Source organism: Lucilia sericata, unplaced genomic scaffold, assembly GCF_015586225.1.
Source record: "Lucilia sericata isolate MDLA Ls3-8-SP2 unplaced genomic scaffold, ASM1558622v1 Contig000141F_arrow, whole genome shotgun sequence".
Lineage (NCBI taxonomy): Eukaryota > Metazoa > Arthropoda > Insecta > Diptera > Calliphoridae > Lucilia > Lucilia sericata.
The window spans coordinates 226,805-252,509 of record NW_023994173.1 but is presented as its reverse complement, the minus strand read 5'-3'; the positions used below and the strand labels follow the sequence as shown (position 1 = coordinate 252,509).

At 24.9% G+C, this 25,705-nt stretch overlaps 1 protein-coding gene across 4 annotated transcripts in view; it reads right to left on the bottom strand.

Moving 5' to 3' along the window:
* Positions 1-24,969, bottom strand: part of LOC119601068 (fasciclin-2) — a 171,318-nt gene extending 146,349 nt beyond the window's left edge. For all 4 annotated transcript variants that reach the window (XM_037951771.1, XM_037951772.1, XM_037951774.1 and 1 more), the window contains exons 1-2: positions 24,237-24,969; positions 12,777-13,249 (exon numbers count right to left, since the gene is read on the bottom strand). In XM_037951771.1, coding sequence (XP_037807699.1) covers positions 12,777-12,861 — 85 coding nt within the window. In that variant the 5' untranslated portion in view covers positions 12,862-13,249; positions 24,237-24,969. The remainder of the gene's footprint in view (positions 1-12,776; positions 13,250-24,236) is intronic.
* Positions 24,970-25,705: the final 736 nt, after the last annotated feature.

Below are 25,705 nucleotides of genomic sequence, written 5' to 3'. Positions count from 1 at the left end.
AATGAATAATATAAAGAAGCTTAAGTAATAAATGTTATAAGTAAAATGTACATTCAGCAGATTTATTTTTTTTTAAATATTGTTTTAATTATAAAAGGGTTTTAAAAAGAGTTATAGGAAAAAAAGAGACAAATGTTAAAATTTGTTTAGTTTTAAATCCCTGTTTTCTGCTATCTGCCTTAAACTTTTTGAAAAATATGTATACTAATGAAATTGCCAAGGTCTCTAGATATATTGCACCAAATTTCTTAAGAATCTCTTCAAGTTTTGCTAAGTTTCGAAGGAAAATACGTCAAAGCCCCAAACATTCCAAAAAGAAAAATGACGAAAATTGTTTAGTATTTAAACCCGTTTTTCTTTTATTTGTTAAGGACTTTTTGAAAAATATTTACACTGATGAATTTGTTAAGGTCTCTATATATACTGTACCAAATTTCTAAAAATCGCTTCAAGTTTCTCAAAGTTTTGAAGTCAAAAACCCAAAAATTTCAAAAAGAAAAATTTTAATTTTTTGAAAATTTTCGGTTTTTATTACGTATTTTCGGTTAAGGAATTTCTCAACAATATTTATATCGATGAAAAGCTTAAAGTGTCTAGATATATTGTGGAAAATATCTTTGAAATTGGTTAAGATTTGTGGTAGTTTTGTAGTAAAATCCGGGATTACCTCAGAAATTTTAAATACAAAATTTTAATTTGTTGAAAATTGTTGGGTTTTTATTTGGTATTTTTTGGGCATTTGTTATGGATTTTTTAAACAATATGTACATCAATGAAAAGCTTAAGGTGTCCAGATGTATTGTGGAAAATTCAATGAAAAGCTTAAAGTATGTAGGTATATTGTGTAACATTTCATTATAATTGTGTAAGAGTTTCGGAAGTTTTAAAGTAAAATCCGTAATATCACAGAAATTTTAAATTTTAAAGATTTTTATTTAAAATTTTTCTAGTAATTTTTATTAAATTTTTAAGATTATTTATATCGATGAAAAGCTTTAAGTGTATAGATTTTGTGAAATAAAATATTTTTGAAATTGGATAAGTTTTGTGAATTTTTGAAGTAAAATTCATTATTAACCCAGAAATTAAAATGTTTATTTTTTTTTAATATTTTGATTTTTATTTTGATTTTTTCTTCTAACTTTTATAAAACTTTTAAACAATATTTATATTGATGAAAAGCTTAAAGGGTCTAAATTCTATAAGAAAAATATTTTTGAAATCGGTTAAGATCTTCGAAAGTTTGGAAGTAAAATTCGTTATTAACCCAGAAAATAACATTTTTATTTTTTTTGTATATTTTATAGATTTTTATTTAAAATTTTTCTAGTCATTTTTATAAAATTTTTAAACAATATTTATATCGATGAAAAGCTTAAAGTGTATAGATTTTATAAAATAAAATATTTTTAAAATCGGTTAAGATTTGTGAAAGTTTTATAGTAATATTGTTTAATATCTTTGAAATTAAATATTATAATTATTTGAAAATTTTTTTATTTTTATTTTGAAAATTTCCGCTAATTTTTATAAAATTTTTAAACAATATTTATATTGATGAAAAGCTAAAAGGGTCTAGATTTTATAGCAAAAATATTTTTAAGATCGGTTAAGATTTGTAAATGTTTTAAAGTAAAATTCGTTATTAACCCAGAAATTAAAAAATTAAAATTTTTAGTTTCTTTTAAATATCTTGTTTTTTATTTTGAATTTTTCTTCAAATTTTTATAAAATTTTTAAACAATATTTATATAGATAAAAAGCTTAAAGTGCATACATTTTATACGAAAAATATTTTTGAAATATTTTTGAAATTTGTAAAAGTTTTAAAGTAAAATTGGGGAATATCTTTGAAATTAAAAATGATAATTATTTGAAAAATTTTTGATTTTTATTTGGAAAATTTCCGCTAGTTTTTATAAAATTTTTAAACAATTTAACAACAAATTTTAAACAATAGCTTATGTCTAGATATATTTAGCGAAATTTCATTGAAATTGGCTAAAATTTGTGAAAGTTCTAAAGTAAAATACGTAAATATTTTTGATATTAAAAAGTATATATTTTTATAACTTTTCTTATTCTTTGTTACCACAAAGTCAAGGATGAGTAATCAATGTAAGATAAGCTAAAAGAGCATCAAACAGGTAAAAGAATTAAAGAGCCAAAAGGTCAAAGATTAATCTTTTACTTAATATTTATAAGAGGCTTAGAGTTAGAACCTTTAATTCTTTTTATGAAGGCCTCTATAATAGCTTTGAACAAGTTTGGTTTTTACTGTAAAACTGATGTGAGTCATTAACATTTTGTAATGAATTAAATTTTAAAGGATTTTTCTCCATTAAAAAAGGAAAATAAATGAGTTTTGTGGTTAAGTCCAAACCAAAGGTTTTCAATCCTTAGTAAAAAGCAATTAAACAAACTAAAAATAAATATTTTGCGGTTGTTTAAGAAAATTTTAGGAAAAATTTAAACAAAAAGTTTGACTTTTAAAAATTACATTACAGAAGACACTGTGTGTCTTCTTTTCTTATGCACTATGGCCTATGTGTGTTTAAAAACTACTCCCCCCTTTTTTTGGTTTAAGAAAGAAATTCTTTAATAAATTATTTTATTTCAAATTATGACAAGCATTTAAGGATTTATTATGTTTCAAAACTAGATAAAAATTTTCCCAGAACTTTCTAACCCTAATTTTGAAAAAATTTTCTAAAATTTCTAAGAAATTTTCTTTTCATATTTCCAATTCGTTTTGCCTGGTTAACATTTTGTTTATAAATATTTATAATTAATTAAAGTTAATAATAGAAAACATGTTTTAATTATGTAAAACATAACTTTAGCACCTTAACCTTAAAAAAACAAGAATATTTTAGAAAATTTTGAAAACATTTTTGTGTTTCAAAACAAATTTTATGGTTTCGATACCAATATTTCTATGTTTTTCTTTTAAACTTTAAGGGGGGAGGCTTAGACAAACACAGCTGTTTTATTTACCCATATTATAGTTATTTGTTAAACATATTATTTGAATATTGTTTCATTACATGTAATCTTCAATTTGTTTTTAATGTTTTCAATGCTTGTTTACATAAAATGTCAATTAAAGCTTGTCATTTATTTTTTGTTTTATTCTTCTTTCGAAAAGGGGGGAGAAGTCAAACAAAAAAAGATGATTTACAATGCATTTTTGTTTAAGGGTGGATTTAAAAACCCACAAGCTAAAGTACTTTAACCTTAATAACAAACAAGAAAAGAATTTTTCTAAAATTTTTATCTCCCAAAGTTGTTAACATACAAATGAGTTCATTTAATTATTTTAGCAGACACTCTTTTACAAAACAGAAAAAAAAATAAAAATTTTAAATATTTAAAAAATTTTAATAATTACACATTAAATTTTGTATGTTTATGATGAAAAAACATAAACTATATCTATAGTCGGGACCATAGAATAGTCTATGGTATGGACTATAGAATAGTCCATAGTCAGAACTATAGAATCGTCCATAGTCAGAACTATAGAATAGTCTATAGTCTGGACTATAGTATAGTCTATAGTCTGCACTATAGAATAGTCTATGGTCTGGACTATAGAATAGTCTATAGTCTGGACTATAGAATAGTCCATAGTCAGGACTATAAAATAGTCTATAGTCTGGACTATAGAATTTTCTATAGTCTGGACTATAGAATTTTCTATAGTCTGGACTATAGAATTATCTATAGTCTGGACTATAGAATAGTCTATAGTCTGGACTATAGAATAGTCTATAGACTGGACTATAGAATAGTCTATAGTCTGGACTATAGAATAGTCTATAGTCTGGACTAAAGAATAGTCTATAGTATGGACTATAGATTAGTCTATAGTCTGGACTATAGATTAGTCTATAGTCTGGACTATAGATTAGTCTATAGTCTGGACTATAGAATAGTCCATAGTCTGGACTATAGAATTATCTATAGTCTGGACTATAGAATAGTCTATAGTCTGGACTAAAGAATAGACTATAGTATGGACTATAGATTAGTCTATAGTCTGGACTATAGATTAGACTATAGTCTGGACTATAGATTAGTCTATAGTCTGGACTATAGATTAGTCTATAGTCTGGACTATAGAATAATCTATAGTCTGGACTATAGAATTATCTATAGTCTGGACTATAGAATAGTCTATAGTCTGGACTATAGGATAGTCTATAGTCTGCACTATAGAATAGTCTATAGTCTGGACTATAGAATAGTCTATAGTCTGGACTATAGAATAGTCTATAGTCTGGACTGTAGAATAGTCTATAGTCTGGACTATAGAATAGTCTATAGACTACACTGTAGAATAGTCTATAGTCTGGACTATAGAATAGTCTATAGTCAGGACTATAGAATAGTCTATAGTCTGGACTATAGAATAGTCTATAGTCTGGACTTTAGAATAGTCTATAGTCAGGACTATAGAATAGTCTATAGTCTGGACTATAGAATAGTCTATAGTCTGGACTATAAAATAGTCTATAGTCTAGACTATAGAGCAGTCTATAGTCTGGACTATAGAGCAGTCTATAGTCTGGACTATAGAGCAGTCTATAGTCTGGACCATAAAGCAGTCTATAGTCTGGACTATAGAGCAGTCTATAGTCTGGACTATAGAGCAGTCTATAGTCTGGACTATAGAATAGTCTCTAGTGTGGACTATAGAATAGTCTACAGTCTGGACTATAGAATAGTCTATAGTCTGGACTATAGAATAGTCTATAGTCTGGACTATAGAATAGTCTATAGTTTGGACTATAGAAGAGTCTATTTATATATAATAGTCTACTGTCTGGACTATAGAATAGTCTATAGTCTGGACTATAGAGCATTCTATAGTCTGGACTTTAAAGCAGTCTGAACTATAGAGCAGTCTATAGTCTGGACTTTAAAGCAGTCTGAACTATAGAGCAGTCTATAGTCTGTACTATAGAATAGTCTACAGTCTGGACTATAGAGTATTCTAGGGTATTTTTTGTTTTATTGTTTTATAGTATGTTTTTTGCCTTATTTTCCCCTTAACTAAAAACTACTGAAGTTACAGCAGCAATAAATGTTATGGCCATAAATCAAATACAATAGTCACTTTTCAAAGCAGAGAATTTCAATTTAACAAAGTGCGCGAAAACTGAAAAAAAAGTCTTACATAACAATGTAATAAAAATCGCATGAAAATAAAATTTAAAACCTTAAAAATTTCTTCTCGTTATAACTAAAAACAATGACATCATCAGTATTATCTAAAAAGAAATTTTGTGGGGGGGTGGGTGAAGAAGATTTTACTCCAACCCAAAATTAAAACATTTAGAAATTCTAAAATTTTCTCTAACCCAAAGATGACTTCATATTACTGTATAAAACATTAAAGAATTCCCCCTTCTCTTTATAAATTTAATAAACCATAAATTGATTTATGTCTTTATGTAACAAAAATTAAGAGCAAGAGTTTTCTTAATATAATAAACATCCCTTTTTCCATCTTAAACAATCGTCATAATAATAAAAACAAAAAAGTTTTATTTTATCAATAAATATTTGTCATTTTATTTGCCAAACTCTTGGAATGATGATTAAGGGTAACGTTTTAAGGAAGATAAAATATTTAGTTTATGGCGAAAAGAAAATATTCAATAGTTTTTCCGAAAATTTTTTGTTCAAAGCCTGCTGTTTAGATTGTATTTAATTTAATGGAACCAATAGAGGAAATTAAAATGTTATAAATTGAGAAGAGTTATGAAGAAGGGGATGAAGGGTAAAGCAGAAAGGGTTTCTTTCTAAAAGGGTGCTTGAAAGGCAAAATCCATAATTGTACTCTATAAAGTGTGAAAACGATTTGACTCTTTTGGCTTCTTAGGGACCCAATATTTGACTCTATAAATTGTTACGATTTGGCTTCATAGGGAACCAAGATTTCACTCTTTGAAGAGCCACCTTTTGGATTAAAAAGATTCCAAGATTTTGGAAAAAATTTAACTCCATAAAGATCCAAAATTTTACTCTATAAAGATTCAATATTGTGGAAGAGATTTAACTTTGTAGAGATTCAAGACTTTACACTTTATACTAAAAAAAGATTTGACTCTTTAAAGAGCCACGATTTGGATTCAAAGAGAGACAAGATTTGACTCTTTAAGGATTCACAATTTGAGTCTATAAACCGTGTAAAGCTTGTAGACGGGAGCTAAGATTGTGGAAAATATTGGGCACTTTAATGAGTCACGAATTGAACCAAAAAGGAGCCAAGATTGTAGAAAGGATTGGACTCAAAGAGAGACAAGATTTGACTCTTTAAAGATTCACAATTTGAGTCTATGAACCGTATAGAGCTTGTATGCGGTAGCTAATATTGTGTATAAGATTGGGCTCTTTAAGAGCCTCGAATTGGACCAAAAAGGATCCATGATTGTAGAAAGGATTGGACTCTGTAAAGACACATAATTGTGCTCCATAAAGAGTCTGTATTGTGATCAAATTTTTTACTCTTTAAAGCGACACAATTTGTCTTCAAAAAAAGGGCATCGATCAAGATCTATAGAGATCCAAATTCTAAAAAAGATTTCACTTTATAAAGAATTACGATTTAAGTCTTCAAACCGTAAAAGGTTTGGCTCTATAGAGAGCCAAGATATTGGAAGTGATTTGACTGTTGAAAGAGCCACGATTTAGTTTAGAAAGCCTATATTTTGGACAAGATTTTAAACTTTAAGGAGATACGATGTGGATTGTTCAATACATATGACCTCAAATGAAACCATTAGCCCCTATGTAGAGACGAGATTAAAAAAAAGGAGTCTATAAATACCGGAGATTAAGCTCTATAAGGCAGTCAGATTTCCTAATTGCTTTGACCCTAGAATGACCCTCTATTCGGTCGTATTGAGCACCAAATTTGTTGAATAGATATGACTCTATAAAGCGGGCAGATTGTCTCCATAAAACGGCTCTCTATAAATAAATATTTAACCCCATAAAAGGGCCAGATTATCGGATAGCTTTGACTTTAGAAAGAGCCACAATTTAGCTCCATCAAGCCCACAAATTATTGAATAGCTTTCTAGTTTATAGAGAATCTAGATTTGGCAAAAGCTTTGACTCGATCAAAAGCAAAGATTTGAAGCACTATAAAGCGGATAGATTGTTCATATAAAGCGACTTTCTATAGATCAAAATTAGACTCCATAAAGGTGCCAGATTGCGGGATTGCTTTAACTATATAATGAGCCACGATTTAGCTCCATTAAGCCCACAAATTATTGAATAGCTTCGACTTTATAGAGAGCCTAGATTAGGCAAAAAAATTTACTCGATTAAAAGCAAAGATCTGGCTCTATAAAGCGACTTTCTAAAATTTGATTCCATAAACCCTATAGTAAGCCGTAATTTGGCTGCTTAATGCGGCCAGATTGCTAAAAGAGACCATCTTGCCCATCACTGTTTTGCTGACTGGATTTGGTTCTATTAAGCACCTAAATTGTTAGAGAGATTTGACTTCATAGAGAGCCAAGATTCGGAAAAAGATTTGACTCAATTAAAAGCTAAGATTTTACTCCATAAAGCTGTCAGATTGCTGAAAGAGACCTTCTTGCCTATCACTGCTCTGATGACTTAATTTGGTTCTATTAAGCATCAAAATTGTTAGAGAGATTTGACTTCATAGAGAGTCAAGATTTGACTCAAGAAAAAGCTAAGCTTTGGCTCCATAAAGTTGCCAGATTGCAGAAGGAGACCTTATTGTCCATCACTGTTTTGCGGACTTGATTTGGTTTTATTAAACATCTAAATTTTTAGAGAGATTTGGGTTCATAGAGAGCCAAGATTTGGGAAAACATTTTACTCAATAAAAAGCAAAATATTGGGGCTCCATAAAGCTGTCTGATTGTTGAATTGCTCATAGTGCCAATCACTGCTCTATTGAAGATGAGTTTCTTAACATTTGCTGTCAAAGTTCAATTACATTTTATTGTTTTCATTCCTTTAATTAGCTGAACTAGCAATATTTACTTTCTAAATGTTGCTTTAAACTTAATTTGATACATTTTTTTCTTTGCTCTCTAAACTAGGTTTATGTTCAGATATAATGTTCAAAATTTGTTAAACTTTTAATAAAACTAAAGCATTTTCAGTTTTTCTTCGCAAAACTTTGTCGAAAGCTAGATTTTTATCTATTTGCTAGCTAGACAAAATTATTATTTATGTAGCCATAATTTTGAAAATTTTAATAAGCCATAAAAGTAGCATATAAAAAGTAGTTGTTAAAAAGTTAAGAGGCGTTTTTAGATTTAGCTTTTCTAAGCCGCCTTTTGTTTTCTGTCAGAAATAATAATGTTCAGCAATTAATTTTCATGTTTAAACACAAAAAGTTTATGTAAAAAAAAAAAAACGGGTTACTGGTGCTGGTTAAGTTGGCTTAAGAACAATTTTTTTCTAGCTTAATTTTAAGAATTACAGGTATTAGAATTTGGGTTAAGTGTAGGTTTCAGCTGAAAATAGTTTAAAATCAAAATAAAATGAAATTTTAAACGCAAAAGATAACTTTCATGAGTTATAGTTTTAGTTAGAATGTTTTTTTAAATGGAGTTTTAGATAATAGTGAAAGGTTAATATGTTAGGAAAGTTAGTAATACATTAATATTAACAATTTAACTCAATTTGTCTGTCCGTCCGTCTGTCCATCTATACGTTCGTCCGTCCATCCATCTGTCCGTCCATCCGTCTGTCTAGCTTAGATCTTAATGAATATAGTCTCTTGTATAGACTTTATATTGCAATTATAGCAGAGCAATAAAAAGTAAGAAAAATTTTTTATGTTTAAAACGGAAATACGGTCAACTTCAGTACAAAATAAAGAAAGAAAAATCTTGTGTTTTTTTAAGCCAACAGGAAAATTACTAAAAAAACACTAAAAACAATCTAAGGCAAGTCTGAATGCATGTAAGTATGTATGTAACTACGTTTGAGAAAATGTTGAAAAAGGTTCCCATGATTAACATTACAAATGATAGGAAAATGATGACATAGAAACGTAGTTGTTAGAAAAAAAAAGAGTGAATACGTAAACAGCCAACCAACCAGTCAAACAGTCAGTCAGCCAGCTCTATTACTTTCAATTACATAATCAAAAAGGAAATTCATTACATTACAGTCTATGTACATATGTATAGGTTTTTTTCATTTCTTTGTACTTTATTTAACATAGTTTTACTTTGTAGCAAAAAGTAGATAGCTTTTTTTTCTTTCAAAATAAAGTTGTATAGTTTGACTTGCAAGTTTAATAAGGTTAGCAATTACTTTTTAAAAAAATAGAGTTTAAATTAAATTAAATGCAAAGTTGCCAGATTTCTTAAAAGAACAGAACATATTTCTATAATTAAGAAACATTTCATAACAATTTTCTGTTAAAAAAACATTATGATACAAATAGTTTAACTTTAAGAAGATTTAATTCATCTTCTACTTTAAGAGTTGCCACCTATTTAGTTCAAGCGGCAAAATATTTGATTTTTTTTCTATAAAATTCTTGCCAAGAGTTCTTGATAAATAAAAAACATGTTTTTAACTAAAATATAAAGGTTTTGCCTTTTAGCGTTGCCACCTAGTTGCTTAAATTAAGAGATTTTTATTAAATTTCTTATGACTTATAAAACACTTAAATGATTTATTAATAATAAAAAAATGTTTAGCAGAAACAGTCACTTTTTGTTAAACAAGGTTGCCACCTATTTGGTTAATGTTAACAATTATTACATATTTTTAGTAATTATAACCCACTGTTCATTATATATGAAATGAATCATGATTAAAACAGTAAAAATCAACATTTTGCGTTAAGTGTTGCCACCTATTTGCTTAAATTAACAGAATTTTATAAAATTTTTTAAGCTTTATAAAATACTTAACTAACTTATTAATAATATAAAAATCTTTAGCAGATACAGTCAGTTTTTGTTAAATAAGGTTGCCACCTATTTGGTTAATTAAAAAATAAATGTAAATTATATGAAGATTTGTAAAATATTTAAATAAATTACTAATAATATAAAAATTTTTCAAGGAAACAGTTACTTTTTGCTATAAAAGGTTGCCACCTATTTTGTTCATATTGCAAGATATTCGATATTTTTAACAAATTTTTACTAGAAGTTCATTATACATGCAATAACTCATGTTTAAAATAGCAATAGTCGACATTTTCCGTTTAGTGTTGCCACCTATTTTGTTAAATTAACAGATTTTTGTAAAATGTCTAAAAATTTACAAAAAAAGTTAAATAATTTATTGAAAATATTAAGTTTTTGTGCGGAAACAGTTACTTTTTGTTATAAAAGGTTGCCACCTATTTTGTTCATATTGCAAGATATTCGATATTTTTAACAAATTTTTACCACGGGTTCATTATAGATGCAATAACTCATGTTTAAAATAGAAATAGTCAACATTTTGCTCTTGGTGTTGCCACCTATTTTTATTAAATTAACAGAATTTTGTAAAGTTTCTAGAGATTTACAAAATAGTTAAATAATTTATTAATAATATTAAGTTTTTGTGCGAAAACAGTTACTTTTTGTTGTAAAAGGTTGCCACCTATTTTGTTCATATTGAAAAATATCCGATATTTTAAAAACTGTTACTATAAGTAAATTTTAGATGCAATAACTCATGTTTTTGGAAATTTGAATCGAAAGAGCTGCCACCCTTTTGTTTAAATGTTAATAAATCGTTTACATTAATAATAATGCAATGTTTTTGTTATTTTCTTTTGCTTATAATTTTGTCATTCCTTAACCGATCTGTGGTTAATTTATATACTCTTATAGCTGACACTTTGAGCTTTCAAAATCTGTACAATATTTCAGAACTTTCATTCAGAAAATTTAAGATTTTTTTAAATGAATTTGCTGTTTGTATTAATTTATTATTATGTTTTTAATATTCTACTTATTTTGCTTATAACTTTGTCATTCTTTAACGGATCTGTGGTTTATTTTTATACTCTTATAGCTGACACTTTGAGCTTTCAAAATCTGTACAATATTTCAGAACTTTCATTCAGAAAATTTAAGATTTTTTTAAATGAATTTGCTGTTTGTATTAATTTATTATTATGTTTTTAATATTCTACTTATTTTGCTTATAACTTTGTCATTCTTTAACGGATCTGTGGTTTATTTTTATACTCTTATATCTGACACTTTAAGCTTTCAAAATCTGTACAATATTTCAGAACTTTCATTCAGAAAATTTAAGATTTATTTAAAAGAATTCGCAATTTCTCTTAATTTTTTCCTATTATATTACCATTTTTTATATTCTATTTCTCTTGCTTAAAATTTTGTCATTCCTTAACCGATCTGTTGTTAGTTTTGACATAATTGTAGCAGACACCGTAAGGTTTCAAAATATGTACAATATTCCTTAACATTAATTCAGAAAATTTAAGATTTTGTAAAAATAATTCGCAATTTTTCTTAATTTTTTTCATATCATATTACCGTTTTTTATATTCGTCTTCTTTTGCTTATAACTTTGTCATTCCTTAACCGATCTGCTGTTAGTTATTATACACTTATAGCTGACACTGTAAGCTTTTTAAATATGTATGATATTTTTAAGCATTCATTCAGAAAGTTATTTTTTTTTACAAGAATTTGCTATTTTTATAAAAAATCTTTACAATATTACTATTTCTTGTATTCTAGTTCTTTTGCTTATTACTTGGTTATTACTTAACCGATCTGTGTTTAGTTTTCACACAACTATAGCAGACACTTTAAGCTTTCATAATCGGTACAATATTTTTAAACTTTCATTCAGAAAATTTAAGATTTTTCTGAAAGCATTTGCTATTTTTATTAAATTTTGTTTTATAATATTTTTTATTTATATTTTCGTTCTATTGCTTATATCTTTTTCATGCCTTAACCGATCTGTTATTAGTTTTCATATAAGTATAGTTGACACTTTAAGCTTTTTAAATATATATGATATCAGCTTAAGCTTTCATTTGTTTTAGACTTATTTAGTTGATATTATGAATATTAAAAAGTAAGCTAGTTACAGGAAAGTTTTTAAGATTTTATTTAACAGAGTTGCCACTTTTTGGTTGTTTTTTTAGATTTTTGTTTGGAAATTGTTAGGGTATTGGTTAATTTGATTCTTTTGTATAATTTTTATATATTTTTTTTAAGATTTTATATTGAGCAAGTGGTGACAGTTTAGGGTTTAGTTACTTTTTATCTATAAAGTTTATGAAATAGTGATAAATTTTTTTGTTTAATAATCTAATCTTAAAAAGATAATAATTATCTTTTTTAAGCAATAATATCATAAACAGTTATTTAAATAAGACTAAGGTTAGTTCTTATAGCAAAACTTAGGGATTATGTTGAAAGAACTATTCAAATTAAGCAATATTTTGGGGAATTTTTAAGGCAAATAAATATTTCTATTTATTTAAAGATTGTGTCTCCATTTAAAGGTCTAGAATGTTATGGAATATTTTTTTATTGAAATTGCAAAATGTTTAGACAAGTTTTTAGGGTTATTAAATTAAATTATACTATTTATAATTTAAATAATTGTCAGCTGATGTTGTTAAACAAATACTAGTTCCATAACAAAACTATAAACTTTAACAAATATTTGCTTAAAAGTTAAAGCTGTTTTTAAGAGTCAAGTAATTAATTTTTGAAAAAAAAATTTCTTTATTTTATTATAAATTACAATTTTAAATATGCACTTACCTATTAATAATAAATTTAAAAATAATACTGCTATGATGGCTTTGGTTGCCAATGGTTTAATATTTATTTTGCCTATAGGCCCCATTTTTGTATAGTTGTTGTTGTTGTTTTTGCTGTCGTTCAGTTGAAGCAGTGCGTTGTTCTAGTAAATTTTTTTTATATCTGCTACAGATTGATGTTTGTTAGTTTTATTTTAGAATGTTTTTTATATGTTTTTTTTTTCGTTTATTTTTTCGCAATAAAAAACACTATATTTTTATTTAGATTTTGTTTGTTATATTTTTAAAACAAATTGGTGTTATTCACTGTTAGGTATTTTGTTTTATATAGAAAAAAACTATAATTTTAACACGATTTTTTTCACACTAAAGTTGTTTTTTTATTTTTATAAAAATTTATTGAGATTTTTAAAGTTTAAATGCAGGAAAACTAAAACAAATTGTTTAAAAAGTCCCTTTGGCCATTTAAAGAAGCTGTAAAGAGTTAAAAAAAAGAAAAATTTATTAGAAATTTAATAAAATGTGTGTTAATTAATCTAGCAAATTTTTTTTATTAAAATTTGCTAATAATTTTAAAATTCCTTATTTTGTAAGATATACACTTTTGCTTATAACTTCGTTAATACTTAACCGTTCTTTTTTTGTCAAGTTTATATCAAAAGCTAACACTTTAAGCTTTCAAAATATATATAATATTCATACTCTTCCATTCGGAAAATTCCATATATCTCTTAAAGAAAATATTACTGCTATCGACATTTTAGAGAAACACAAAGAAATTTCTTATATCAATGCTCTTACACTTTTATTTATAACTTAATTATTTCTTAACAGATCTTTCCTATATTTTAGTAAATTATAGCTAAGACCTTAAGCTTTCAAAAGCTATATAATTTATCTAAACTTTCATTCAGAAAATTTAATAATATTGTTAAAGAAATTGTACTTTAAGAAACAAACAAATTTCTTACATTTATGCCCTTAAACTTTTGTTTATAGCATCCTTATTTCTTAACAGATCTTTCCCATATTGTTGGCAGTTATAGACAAGACTTTAAGCTTTCCAAAGCTATACCACTTATCTAAACTTTTATGCAAAAAATTAAATATTTTTGTTAAAGAAATTGTAGTTGTTGAAAACAATAAAAAAAAATCTTACATTTATGCCCCTAAACTTTTGTTTATAACTTCCTTACTTCTTAAGAGATCTTTATGATATTTTAGTTAACCGTAGCTAAGACTTTAAGCTTTCAAAAGCTATATAATTTATTTAAACTTTCCTTCAGTAAATTCAATATTTTAGTTAAAGAAATTGTAATTAAAAAAAACAAACAAATTTTCTACATTTATAACTCCCTTATTTCTTGACAGATCTTTTCCATATTGTTGACAGTTATAGCTAAGACTTTAAGCTTTCAAAAGCTGTAGAATTTATCTAAACTTTTATTTAGAAAATTTAATATTTTTCTAAAAGACTTTGCTATTATTATTGAAAAATCTGAAAAAAATCATATTTCTACGATGTTATACTTTTGTTTATAACTTCCTTAATTCTGAACTGATCTTTTCCATATTGTTGGCAGTTATTTCTAAGACTTTAAGCTTTCAAAAGCTGTACAATTTATTTAAACTTTCGTTAAGAAAATTCCATATTATTTAAAGAAAATGTTCAAAATTGGAAAAAAATATATTTCTACTAAATGTAAGATCTTAAAAATGCTTTTAAATTCTTTATTTCTTCATGGATCTTTTCTTTATTTTAGACAGTTATAGCTGAGGCCTAAAGCTTTCAATAGCTATACAATTTATCAAAACTTTCATTCAGAAAATGCAATATTTCTTAAAAAGAATTTGTATTTATTATAGCGTTAAATTTTTTAATGTTTATAAGCTTGAACTTTTGCGTAAAGCTCTTTCATAACTTAAATGATCTTTTACTTTTTTAATGATATTTTACGCAATTAAAGTTGAGACTTTAAGCTTTTAAAATATATGCAATATTCATGCTTTTCCATTCAGAAAATAAAAAAATTTTTGAAAAAAAATTCGCTGTTTCTGCAAAAAAATCTCTATATTACTATTTCTTATATTCTTCTTCTTTTGTTTATAACTTTGTCATTCCTTAACCGATCTTTGGTTAATTTTTATAAACTAATAGCTGACACTTTAAGCTTTTAAAATCTGTACAATATTTCTGAACTTTCATTCGGAATATTTAAGATTTTTGTAAAAGAATTCGCAATTTCTCCTATTTTTTTATATCATTTTAACGTTTTTTATATTCTTCTTCTTTTGCTTATAACTTTGTTATTCCTTAACCGATCTGTTGTTAGTTTTTATACAATTATAGCTAATACTTTAAGCTTTTTAAATATGTATGATATTCTTAAGTTTACATTCAGAAAATTTAAGATTTTTTAAATAGAACAAGTTATTTTTATTAAATTTTTTATAATATTACTATTTATAATATTTTTGTTTTTTTGCTTACAGCTTTGTCATTCCTTAACCGATCTGCGGTTAGTTTTTATATCATTATTAGAGACACTTTAAGCTTTCAAAATCTGTACAATAATCTTGAACTTTCATTCAGAAAATTTAAGATTTTTTTAAAAGAATTTGCTTTTTCTTCCGGATTTTGGTTATAATATTATTATTTCTTATATTCTTGTTCTTATGCTTATGACTCTGTCATTCCTTAACCGATCTGTTGTTAGTTTTTATACAATTGTTAGAGACACATTAAGCTTTCAGAATCTGTACTATGATCTCGAACTTTCATTCAGAAAATTTAAAATTTGTTTAAAAGAATTTGCTATTTCTTTTAGATTTTGTTTATAATATTACTATTTTTTATATTATTGTTCTTATGCTTATTACTCTGCCATTCCTTAACCGATCTGTTGTTAGTTTTTACACAATTATAGCTGAGAGTTTAAGCTTTTTAAATATGTATGATATTCTTAAGCTTTCATTCAGAAAATTCAATATTATTTGAAAAGAACTTGGATAATTTATACAATTATAGTAGTTTTTTAATCTATTTGTAATGCTCTTACATTATTGCTTATAACTTTTACATTCCTTAACCGATATTTTTATCTAGTAATACTAGAGACTTAGAGCTTTTGAAATATATAAAATGTTTTAGTTTTAATTTTTTTAAACTTTATTTATGTTTCTTTTATAACTAAAACTCCCAGCAGTTCCAAGTGACTAACCACAAGTGAAGGTTTTATTAAAACTAACTTTTCATTTTTAAATCAATAAAATTTTTTAAAACTGAAAATCAATTTTCATAATTAAAATTAATTAAAAATTCCTTGAAAGTACATTAACCAACCTCAACAACATTCTTCTAGTGTTTGTTTAATGTTTTTTCTCTATCATTAATATGAAGACAGACAGACGGATTAACTAAATACTTTAAGCAAGACGCCTCTAACCTCGCTGACTCTCCTTATACACGTCAAACAACTGGATTCGAACACTGGAGTTTTTCAAATAACTGATTATGTACACAGGTGCTGATGCCTGGCTATGAACTTATATCGTGCGGGTTGGTGGTGTTGGCGGCGTCGTTGCTAACGGAAATCATATGTTGTTGGTTTATTGTGGTAAAAAAATGTAAGAAGCATCTAAAGAAAACACGTTTGTGGAATGCTTAATGATGCACGTTGCATAAAAGAACCCCTCACTTACTCATTCTCTATCACTTTGTCCCTCTCTCTACTGCTTGCTTAACTGTGACAACTAGTACTTGCAACAAACAAAAATATTTTGAAATGTTGCATTCAAACAAAAGGATATTTCTTCATATTCATCCGTTTACAGGTATGCGTGTGTCTCAGTCACGTCATTATGGTGTGGTGTCGCGCATTGAAAATGTGTGAAAATTATGCTAGAGGAATGTTTAAATACTTATTAAGGCAAAAAGACCCTAAGCAGTGGGTTTCTAAGGAAAATAAGCCACAAAAAAAAAAAAACAAGAAGATGTCATAAAAAGATCATTATCTTTTTAGCATAATAATGTTTGGGGTTTAATGAATATTAATGTTTGGTTCTTAAATATTCCTTTTTTTTTCAAATTGTCTTTTTTGTTTCAAATTTAATCTGAACCTTTAAAATACACAATAAGAAATTGTAAGACATTTTTTTATAGCTTTTCTTTATCCGCTCATGTTTTCCTTTAAGAATTTTCTTTAAAATTTAATAATTTCCAAAAGGTACTTTTTTGATACTTTTTAAAAAATCGCTTTTTAACATAAATCTCAAGTTTTCTTAGTTAAATAGGCTTTTCGGAACAAAAATTTCCCATTTTTGAAAAAGTACTTTTTTTTGGTACTTTTTGCTAAACTTGACATTCTTATAAAAACTTTACTTTTTTTAACTCGATTTCACAAAAACTTTTTAAAATTTTAAATTACTGGCCTTCAATTTCAGTTAAATTTAAGAAATTTCCAAAAAGTACTTTTTGGTACTTTTTTTAAAACTCGATTTTATATAAATTTTACGTTTTTTTGGAACAAAAATTTGACATTTTTAAAAAAGTACTTTTTTTGGTCCTTTTTTCAATATGTAGTTGAATTTATGTAGTTTTCAATACTATTTAAGGAAAACTCTTCAAAATTTTATAAAAATAGGAGTTATTTGTTTTTTACCTTAAATTTCTATAAAAAGCGTAAAATTACCAAAAAGTACTTTTTTGATACTTTTTACAAAATTAGATTTTAATGTTTTTTTATATTAATTATAAGTAAAATGGGTTTAAAATTAAGTTTTTTGATATCAATTTGTTGAAATTTTTAAAATTAAGACATTTTTTGCTTAAAAGTATACTTTTTTAAACAAAAAGTACCAAAAAAGTACTAAATTTTAAATCAAGTCTTTTGTTAGAAAATTTTGTTCAACGGCCTTTCTTACATTTTACATAAATTTAATAAAATTTTTTAATTGTAAGCATTTTTTGGTTTTAAAATTTGTTTTTTTAAAAAGTACCAAAAAAAGTACTAAATTTTGACTTAAGGATTTTGTTAGAAAATTTGGTGCAATTTAAAGGCCCTGCTTATTTTTTCTATAAATTTATTGAAATTGTTAAAATTTATGAGTTTTTTGACTTTAAAATCTGCATTTTAAAAAAGTACCAAAAAAAGTACTAAATTTTAAGTTAAGACTTTTGTTAGAAAATTGTGTTCAGTTTCACGGCCCTTTTACGTTTTATATAAATTTAATAAAATTTTAAAATTTTCACCTTTTTTGGCTTTAAAATCTGCATTTTAAAAAAGTACCAAAAAAAGTACTAAATTTTAAATCAAGACTTTTGTTAGAAAATTTTTTGCAGTTTAACGGTCCTTTTTACATTTTACATAAATTTAATAATATTTTTGAAATTTAGAAATTTTTAGGCTTTAAAATTTGTACCAAAATTTGTAAAAAGTTCCAAAAAAAAGTACTAAATTTTAAGTTAAGGATTTTGTTAAAAAATTTGGTGTAATTTAGGGGCCCGCTTTGTACTTTATATAAATTTAATAAAATTTTCAAAATTTAAGCATTTTTAAGCTTTAAAATGTGTATTTTAAAAAAAAGTGCCAAAATAGTACTAAATTTTAAATCAAGTTTTTTGCTAGAAAATTTTGTGCAATTTAGGTGCCTTGTTTAGTTTTTCTATATATTTAATAAAATTTTTAAAATTTAAGCATTTTTAGGCTTTCAAATGTGCATGTTAAAAAAAGTACCAAAAAAGTACTAAATTTTAAATCAAGACTTCTGTTGAAAATTGTTTACAATTTAAAGGCTCTTTTTATATTTTGTATAAATTTAATAAAATTTTTAAAATTTAAGCATTTTTAAGCTTTAAAATGTGCATTTTTAAAAAAAGTACCAAAAAAGTACTAAATTTTACGTTAAGGATTTGGTACCAAATTTGATGCAGTTTAAGGGACCTTTTCATATTTTATATAAATTGAATAAAATTATTAAAATTTCAGCATTTTTAGGCTTTAAAATGTGTTTTTTAAAAAAAGTACCAAAAAAGTACTAAATTTTAAGTTAAGGATTTTGTTAGAAAATTTGCTGCAGTTTAGGGGCCTGTTTTTATTTATGTAAATTAAATAAAATTATTAAAATTTCAGCATTTTTAGGCTTTCAAATGTGCATTTTAAAAAAGTACCAAAAAAAGTACTAAATTTTAAATGAAGACTTTTGTTAGAAAATGTTGTGCAATTTAGGGGCCCGCTTTGTACTTTATATAAATTTAATTAAGTTTTTGGAATTGGAGCAGCTTTTCTGCCTTTTTTAAAGAAATTTTAGTTTTGAAGTTTCTTGGTTTTAAAATGAGAATTTTTTTATTTGTTTTAACGCTTGTAGTTTTTATTGTGTTTTTAGGAACTTTTGTAGTATTTGCAATTAAAAAAAATATATAAAAAATTCTTGTGAATTTTATTCTTTTTTATGCAGCGCCTTTGTTTAATAAAAACTGGTTTCAGATTTCATTTCATTCATAATTATTTCCCATAAATATTTCCTTTCCTTTAACAGCGATTGAATAGCAGCACTTTAAAAGTAATAATATAAAAAACGATCAGCAACTACTATTTGCTATGTCTAAAAAAGAGATAAATTGATATGAAACCAATAACAGAAAAATGAGTCATACACCAATTAATTTGTGTAGTAGGGAAAAAGTGACCATTTTTTAAGAAATATTTTCGGCAAAGTTAAGGTACTGTACCTTAACTCAAATACTACACCAAAATTATCTTCTTTTTATTGTAAATATTTATTCTAAATGACACAATTATTTACAAATCTGTTAAATACCAGATAAAACTTAATGTAATAATAAGAAACATTTCTGTATTATTTATGACTTTATGATTACTTGAACACGCTTAAAGTTAATTTTGCTCAAAAAACCAGGCATTTGTTAAATCACTTTGGACAGGTTTTATTCAAACAAAGAGTTTTGTTTGTTTGTTTGAGTACGGGAAGGGGGTTGACTAAAAAAAAGAGAATTTTATTAAGAGTGCGAGAGTTAACTGATCAAACTGCATAGAATTGTTAATGTAACCATACCTGTTTGTTGTTTTTTTTTTTGCTTTGTTGACTTACGACAGGTAGCCAGGTTGGTTGGTCTTTTATTCAATGTGCATTCCAATTGTGGTTTTTAGTTAGTCAACCGTATCTTTGTTTTTCTCTAACTTAAACTCTCTCACACTCACTCTCTGCATACAAATTTATCAAAAAATATGGAAATAGTTACACTAGGCAACGGAATTTCATGAATTTTGTATGTTTCAAGCAAAAAATTTGACTTTTCAGAAAAGTACTTTTTTGGTACTTTTTTAAAATTTGATTTTTTTGCCTAGATTTTAATTTTTTTCATCAAATTAACATTTCTAAAGCAAAATTTCACATTTTTTAAAAAAGTACTTTTTAGGTACTTTTTAGAAAACCGTGGTACTTTTTTAAAATTTGCAATTTTGCAAAGATTTTCACTTTTTTTCATCAAATTAACATTTCTAAAGCAAAATTTCACATTTTTTCAAAAAGTACTTTTTTGGTACTTTTTGAAATACTATGGTACTTTTCTAAAATTTGATTTTTTGCCTAGATTTTTATTTCTTTTCATCAAATTAACATTTCTATAGCAAAATTTTAACTTTTTAAGTAAAAATTTCACATTTTTTAAAAAAGTACTTTTTTGGTACTTTTTGAAAAATTGTTTTTTTTTTTTAATTTTTGCCTTTTAAGCTTTAATTCTACAGAAATTCTTTAAAATTTAAAAAAGTTGGAAGTTTAAATTAAAATTCCCTTTAAATCTTTAATAAAAGCCTATAAATTTCAAAAAAGTACTTTTTTTGGTACTTTTTTAAAATTCGATTTTTTAATGGAATTTCATTTCTTTCCATAAAGTTAACATTTCTGAAGAAAAATTGTAAATATTTGAGTAAAAATTTCACATTTTTTTAAAAAGTACTTTTGTTACTTTTTTAAAATTGAAAATTTTTAGTGGAATTTCATTTCTTTCTATAACATTAACATTTTTGAAGCAAAATTTAAACTTTTTGAGTAAAAATTTCGCTTTTTTTAAAAAAGTACTTTTTTGGTACTTTTTGGAAAATTTTGTTATCAAAAGAATTTTGCGTTTTTATCTTTTATTCTTAAGAAATTCTTCAAACTTTAAGAAAGTTCATGAGTAAATCTTATTTCCCTATGAATTATTAATAAAAACCTTTAAATTTTCAAAATGTACTTTTTTTGGTACTTTTTTATAATTGAATTTTTTAAAGGAAATTCATTTCTTTTCATATAATTAACATTTCTAAAGCAAAATTCTAACTTTTTGAGTAAAAATTTCCCATTTTAAAAAAAGTACTTTTTTTGGTACTTTTTCAAAAAAAATATTTTATTAAAGAAAATTTAGTTTTTTCTACAGAAATTCTTATTTTATTTCTTAATTTTAAGAAACTCCATGAATAAATCTTATTTCCCTATGAGTTTTATGTAAAAAACTTAAAATTTCAAAAAAGTACTTTTTTTAGTACTTTTTAAAATTGATAATTTTTAGTAGAATTTAATTTCTTTCCATAAAATTAACGTTTCTGAAGAAAAATTTTAACTTTTTAAGTAAAAATTTCAACTTTTAAAAAAGTACTTTTTTGGTACTTTTTTAAAAATTTAATTTTTAATGAAATTTTAACTCATTTTGTTAAAAAAAAAGATTTCTAAGCATTTTTAAGTAAAAATATAACATTTAAACATTTAAGTAAAAAAATAACATTAATTTTTAATGAAATTTTAACTCATTTTGTTAAAAAAAAAGATTTCTAAGCATTTTTAAGTAAAAATATAACATTTCTGAAAAAGTACTTTTTTGGTACTTTTTTTAATTTTTATTAATAACCCTTTTCTTTTAATTTTATTATTAGTGTCACATTTTTCATTTTAATTATAATTTTAGCACAATTTTTATAACATTTTTATTTCATTAAATTTTTTTTGCGTATTTTTCTTCTTTTTTTGCCGTTTATTGACTCTATTCATTCATTTCATTTCAAAATAGACTCATGTATGAGCTACAATGAAATGTAATAGAAAAAAACTTGTTCACATGTCTAAAAGTCTCTTGGCCTTTGCAACTGGATTTAGCCGCATTTTATTTGTAGCAGTTCTTTTTTGTGTGTTTTTGCTAGGTTCATATGTGTGTTGTTGTTAAACAACAAAACTAAAAATAACTTTAGAAAAATGTAAGAAAAAACAACTAACAAAACTTATTACTTGTTGTAGTCAGTGAACTAAAGAAATTGTCGTTTTTTGTATACATTTTACTAAGTGGCGGAAAAGAGGAAAGAATTCTTTAACAAGGAAACAGTTAAGTTATTGAATCTTAAAAATTTGTTTCTCTGGAGACCAAAAAAAATGTCAAACATTTTTAAATTTTAAATAAAAAGTAGCAAATAATTTGTTAGTTATAAGAAAATTTTTATTTGATTTGTAAGTAAATTTTAACTAAAATAATATTCTAAATGAAAAAGTATTAAATTTTAAGATTTTTTAAAAAAAGTAGTATTTATACTACTATTTTAAAATTCTTAAATATAACACATTTTCGTATTTATTTCAGTTGTAGATAAAATTCTATGAAAAATTTTTAATTTTTATTATTTTTTAAAAAAGTAGTATTTCTACTACTATTTCAAAATTGTATAATTTACCTAATTTTCGTATTATTTTTACTCCTGAATGAAATTCGAAGACAAGTTATTAATTTTCTACCTTTTTTAATCGTTTTTAGAAAAAGTAGTATTTTTACTACAATTTTAAAATAGTAAAATATAACTCATTTTTCAAATTTTTTTACTCAGTAATTAAATTTAAGGCCTAATTTTTCATTTTCAACTTTTTTAACCATTTTTAGAAAAAGTAGTATTTCTACTACTATTTTAAAATTGTAAAATATAACTAATTTTCCTAATACTTTTACTCGGAAATAAAATTCAAGGCCAAATTTTTCATTTTCAGCATTTTTAATCATTTTTGGAAAAAGTAGTATTTCTACTACTGTTTTAAAATTGAAAATTACGACTCATATACCTAATTTTTTACTTGGAAATAAAACTCAAGGCCAAATTAATTTTCTACATTTTTTTAAGTATTTTTAGAAAAAGTAGTATATCTACTACTAATATAGAATTCTAAAATACAACTAATATTCTTAATATTTCAACTCGGAAATAAAATGCAAGGCAAAATTTTTCATTTTCAAACTTTTTTAATAATTTTTAGAAAAAGTAATATTTATACTACTATTTTAAAATAGTAAAATATAACTCATTTTTTGACTCGGTAATAAAATTTAAGGCCAAATTTTTCATTTTCAACTTTTTTAAATCATTTTTGGAAAAAGTAGTATTTCTACTACTATTTTAAACTTGTTAAATATAACTCATTCTCCTAAAATTTTTACTCGGCAATGAAATTAAAGGCCAAATTTTTAATTTTCTAGCTTTTTTAAGCATTTTTAGAATAATTAGGATTTCTACTACTATTTTAAAATGGCAAAATATTACTCATTTTCATATTATTTTTATTCCTGAATGAAATTGAATGTAAAATTTTTCATTTTAAACTTTTTTTAATCAATTTTAGAAAAAGTAGTATTTTTACTACTATTTTATATTGTATAATATATAATTACTACCGAATGAAATTTAAGGCAAAATTTTTTATTGTAAACCTTTTTTAAGCTATTTTAGAAAAAGTAGTATGTCTACTACTATTTTTTGTAAAATATAAATGTAAAATATTACTCATTTTCATATTATTTTTTCTCCTGAATGAAATTCAAGGCAAAATTTTTCATTTTAATCCTTTTTTAATCATTTTGATAAAAGGTAATATTGCTACTACTATTTTAAAATTGCAAAATATGACTCATTTACGGCTCATTTTTGTATTACTGTTAATTATAGATAAATTTCCATGCAATATTTTTAATTTTTATCATTTTTGGAAAAAAGTAGTATTTCTACTACTATATAATATAACTCATTTTTGTATTTCTTTTACTTCTGGATTAATTTTCATGCCAAATTTTTCATTTTTTATAATTTTTGAAAAAGTAGTATTTCTACTACTATTTTTAAATAGAATTTAAGTGTTATTTTCATATTCTTTTAACTTGTAGATTAATATGCAAGTAAAATTTTCCATTTTTATCACATTTAAAAAAAAGTAGTATATCTACTACTATTTTTAAATTGATAGTTAAAGCTTATTTTGAAACAAGTTTTAAGCCTTTAATTAATTTTTCATATTTTTTTTGTATTTTTTGTTGCCCTGTGTTAATTGTCTCTCTCTTTTTTAATAAATATTTGTTTGTTGTTGTTGCTAAATTTCAAGTTAATTTCGTCTTACGAAAAACAGTTTTTATCTAGAACAAAAAAATTTTTAAACGCACCTTTTTTATTGTAATTAAACAAAATTTCCAATAATTTTCTTTGAAAAGAATAAACAGCAGCACGTGAATTTGTTGAAGAATATTACTTTTTATTAAGGTTGTTCTTTAACACAACAGTGACACACTTTAAATTCTTTATAAAGATTTGTAATTTATAACAATTTTTTTAACTTTTATTCAAAATTTTCGGTTTATTTTCTTTTGCTATAAATTCGTTAAGATTTTTTCGTAAATTTTTTTTTAAGAAAAATTACGTTTATTTTTCTTATTTACTTTTTTTAACTTTATTATTTATTATCTTCTCTTTTTATGCTTTTCTATAATATTTTTTTCTTCTTTATTCTTTTAACACTTTGTCGACCGCCTTTGTTTTCACAAACGTTCTTAACACGTTCGTTATCGTTAAACAACTAACTGCTTAGTATATGAACGTTAGTACTCAAACCAAAAAACAAATATTCAAACGTTGACGTTACTTGTATGATTAACGTTTTAATTCTGTTTCAAATAAAACGCGCCAATACAATAAAATGCAATCAGTACGCACTCATACAATTACACGCTACGCACACCAACCAACTCACTCAATGTTTATAGGGAGAGTGTGTGTTTTCAAATTGCTCTTTTTTTTATTTTGTTTTATTGGCCTTTTTTCTCGTGGGTTTTTCTTTTTAGCCACCACCGTTATCTGTACAAATGTGTTGTTAACGCTCTGGTGTTTTAATAAGAACTAAATTCAATAAAATACTCCAACTTATTGCTTGGATTCATGTTGTATATTTTAGATAAAGCAACATTTATCACACCAACACACACGCGTCCGTTCTCTCTCAAAAAACAAAAATTCCAGTTAGTTTTCTCACTTACAGCAAGCAACTCATTTCGAAATTAATTTTCTCAGTAACAGTTGCCCAATTTCCGGAGAATTTGTATTTTATATTAACAAAGGCACCGTTAAAATGTTGCTGGCCGTTCGAAATGCTCTCTTCAATGTTGCTAAGCTTAAAAAATGTTTTAAAACACGAACAGCAACAGTAAAACCTAAATAAAGAGCATTCAAAGTATTCTAGTCTAAAGTCTAGTCTTTATTCTAGTCTATAGTATAGTCTATAGTCTAGTCTATAGTCTAGTCTATAGTCTAGTCTATAGTCTAGTCTATAGTCTAGTCTATAGTCTAGTCTATAGTCTAGTCTATAGTCTAGTCTATAGTCTAGTCTATAGTCTAGTCTATAGTCTAGTCTATAGTCTAGTCTATAGTCTAGTCTATAGTCTAGTCTATAGTCTAGTCTATAGTCTAGTCTATAGTCTAGTCTATAGTCTAGTCTATAGTCTAGTCTATAGTCTAGTCTATAGTCTAGTCTATAGTCTAGTCTATAGTCTAGTCTATAGTCTAGTCTATAGTCTAGTCTATAGTCTAGTCTATAGTCTAGTCTATAGTCTAGTCTATAGTCTAGTCTATAGTCTAGTCT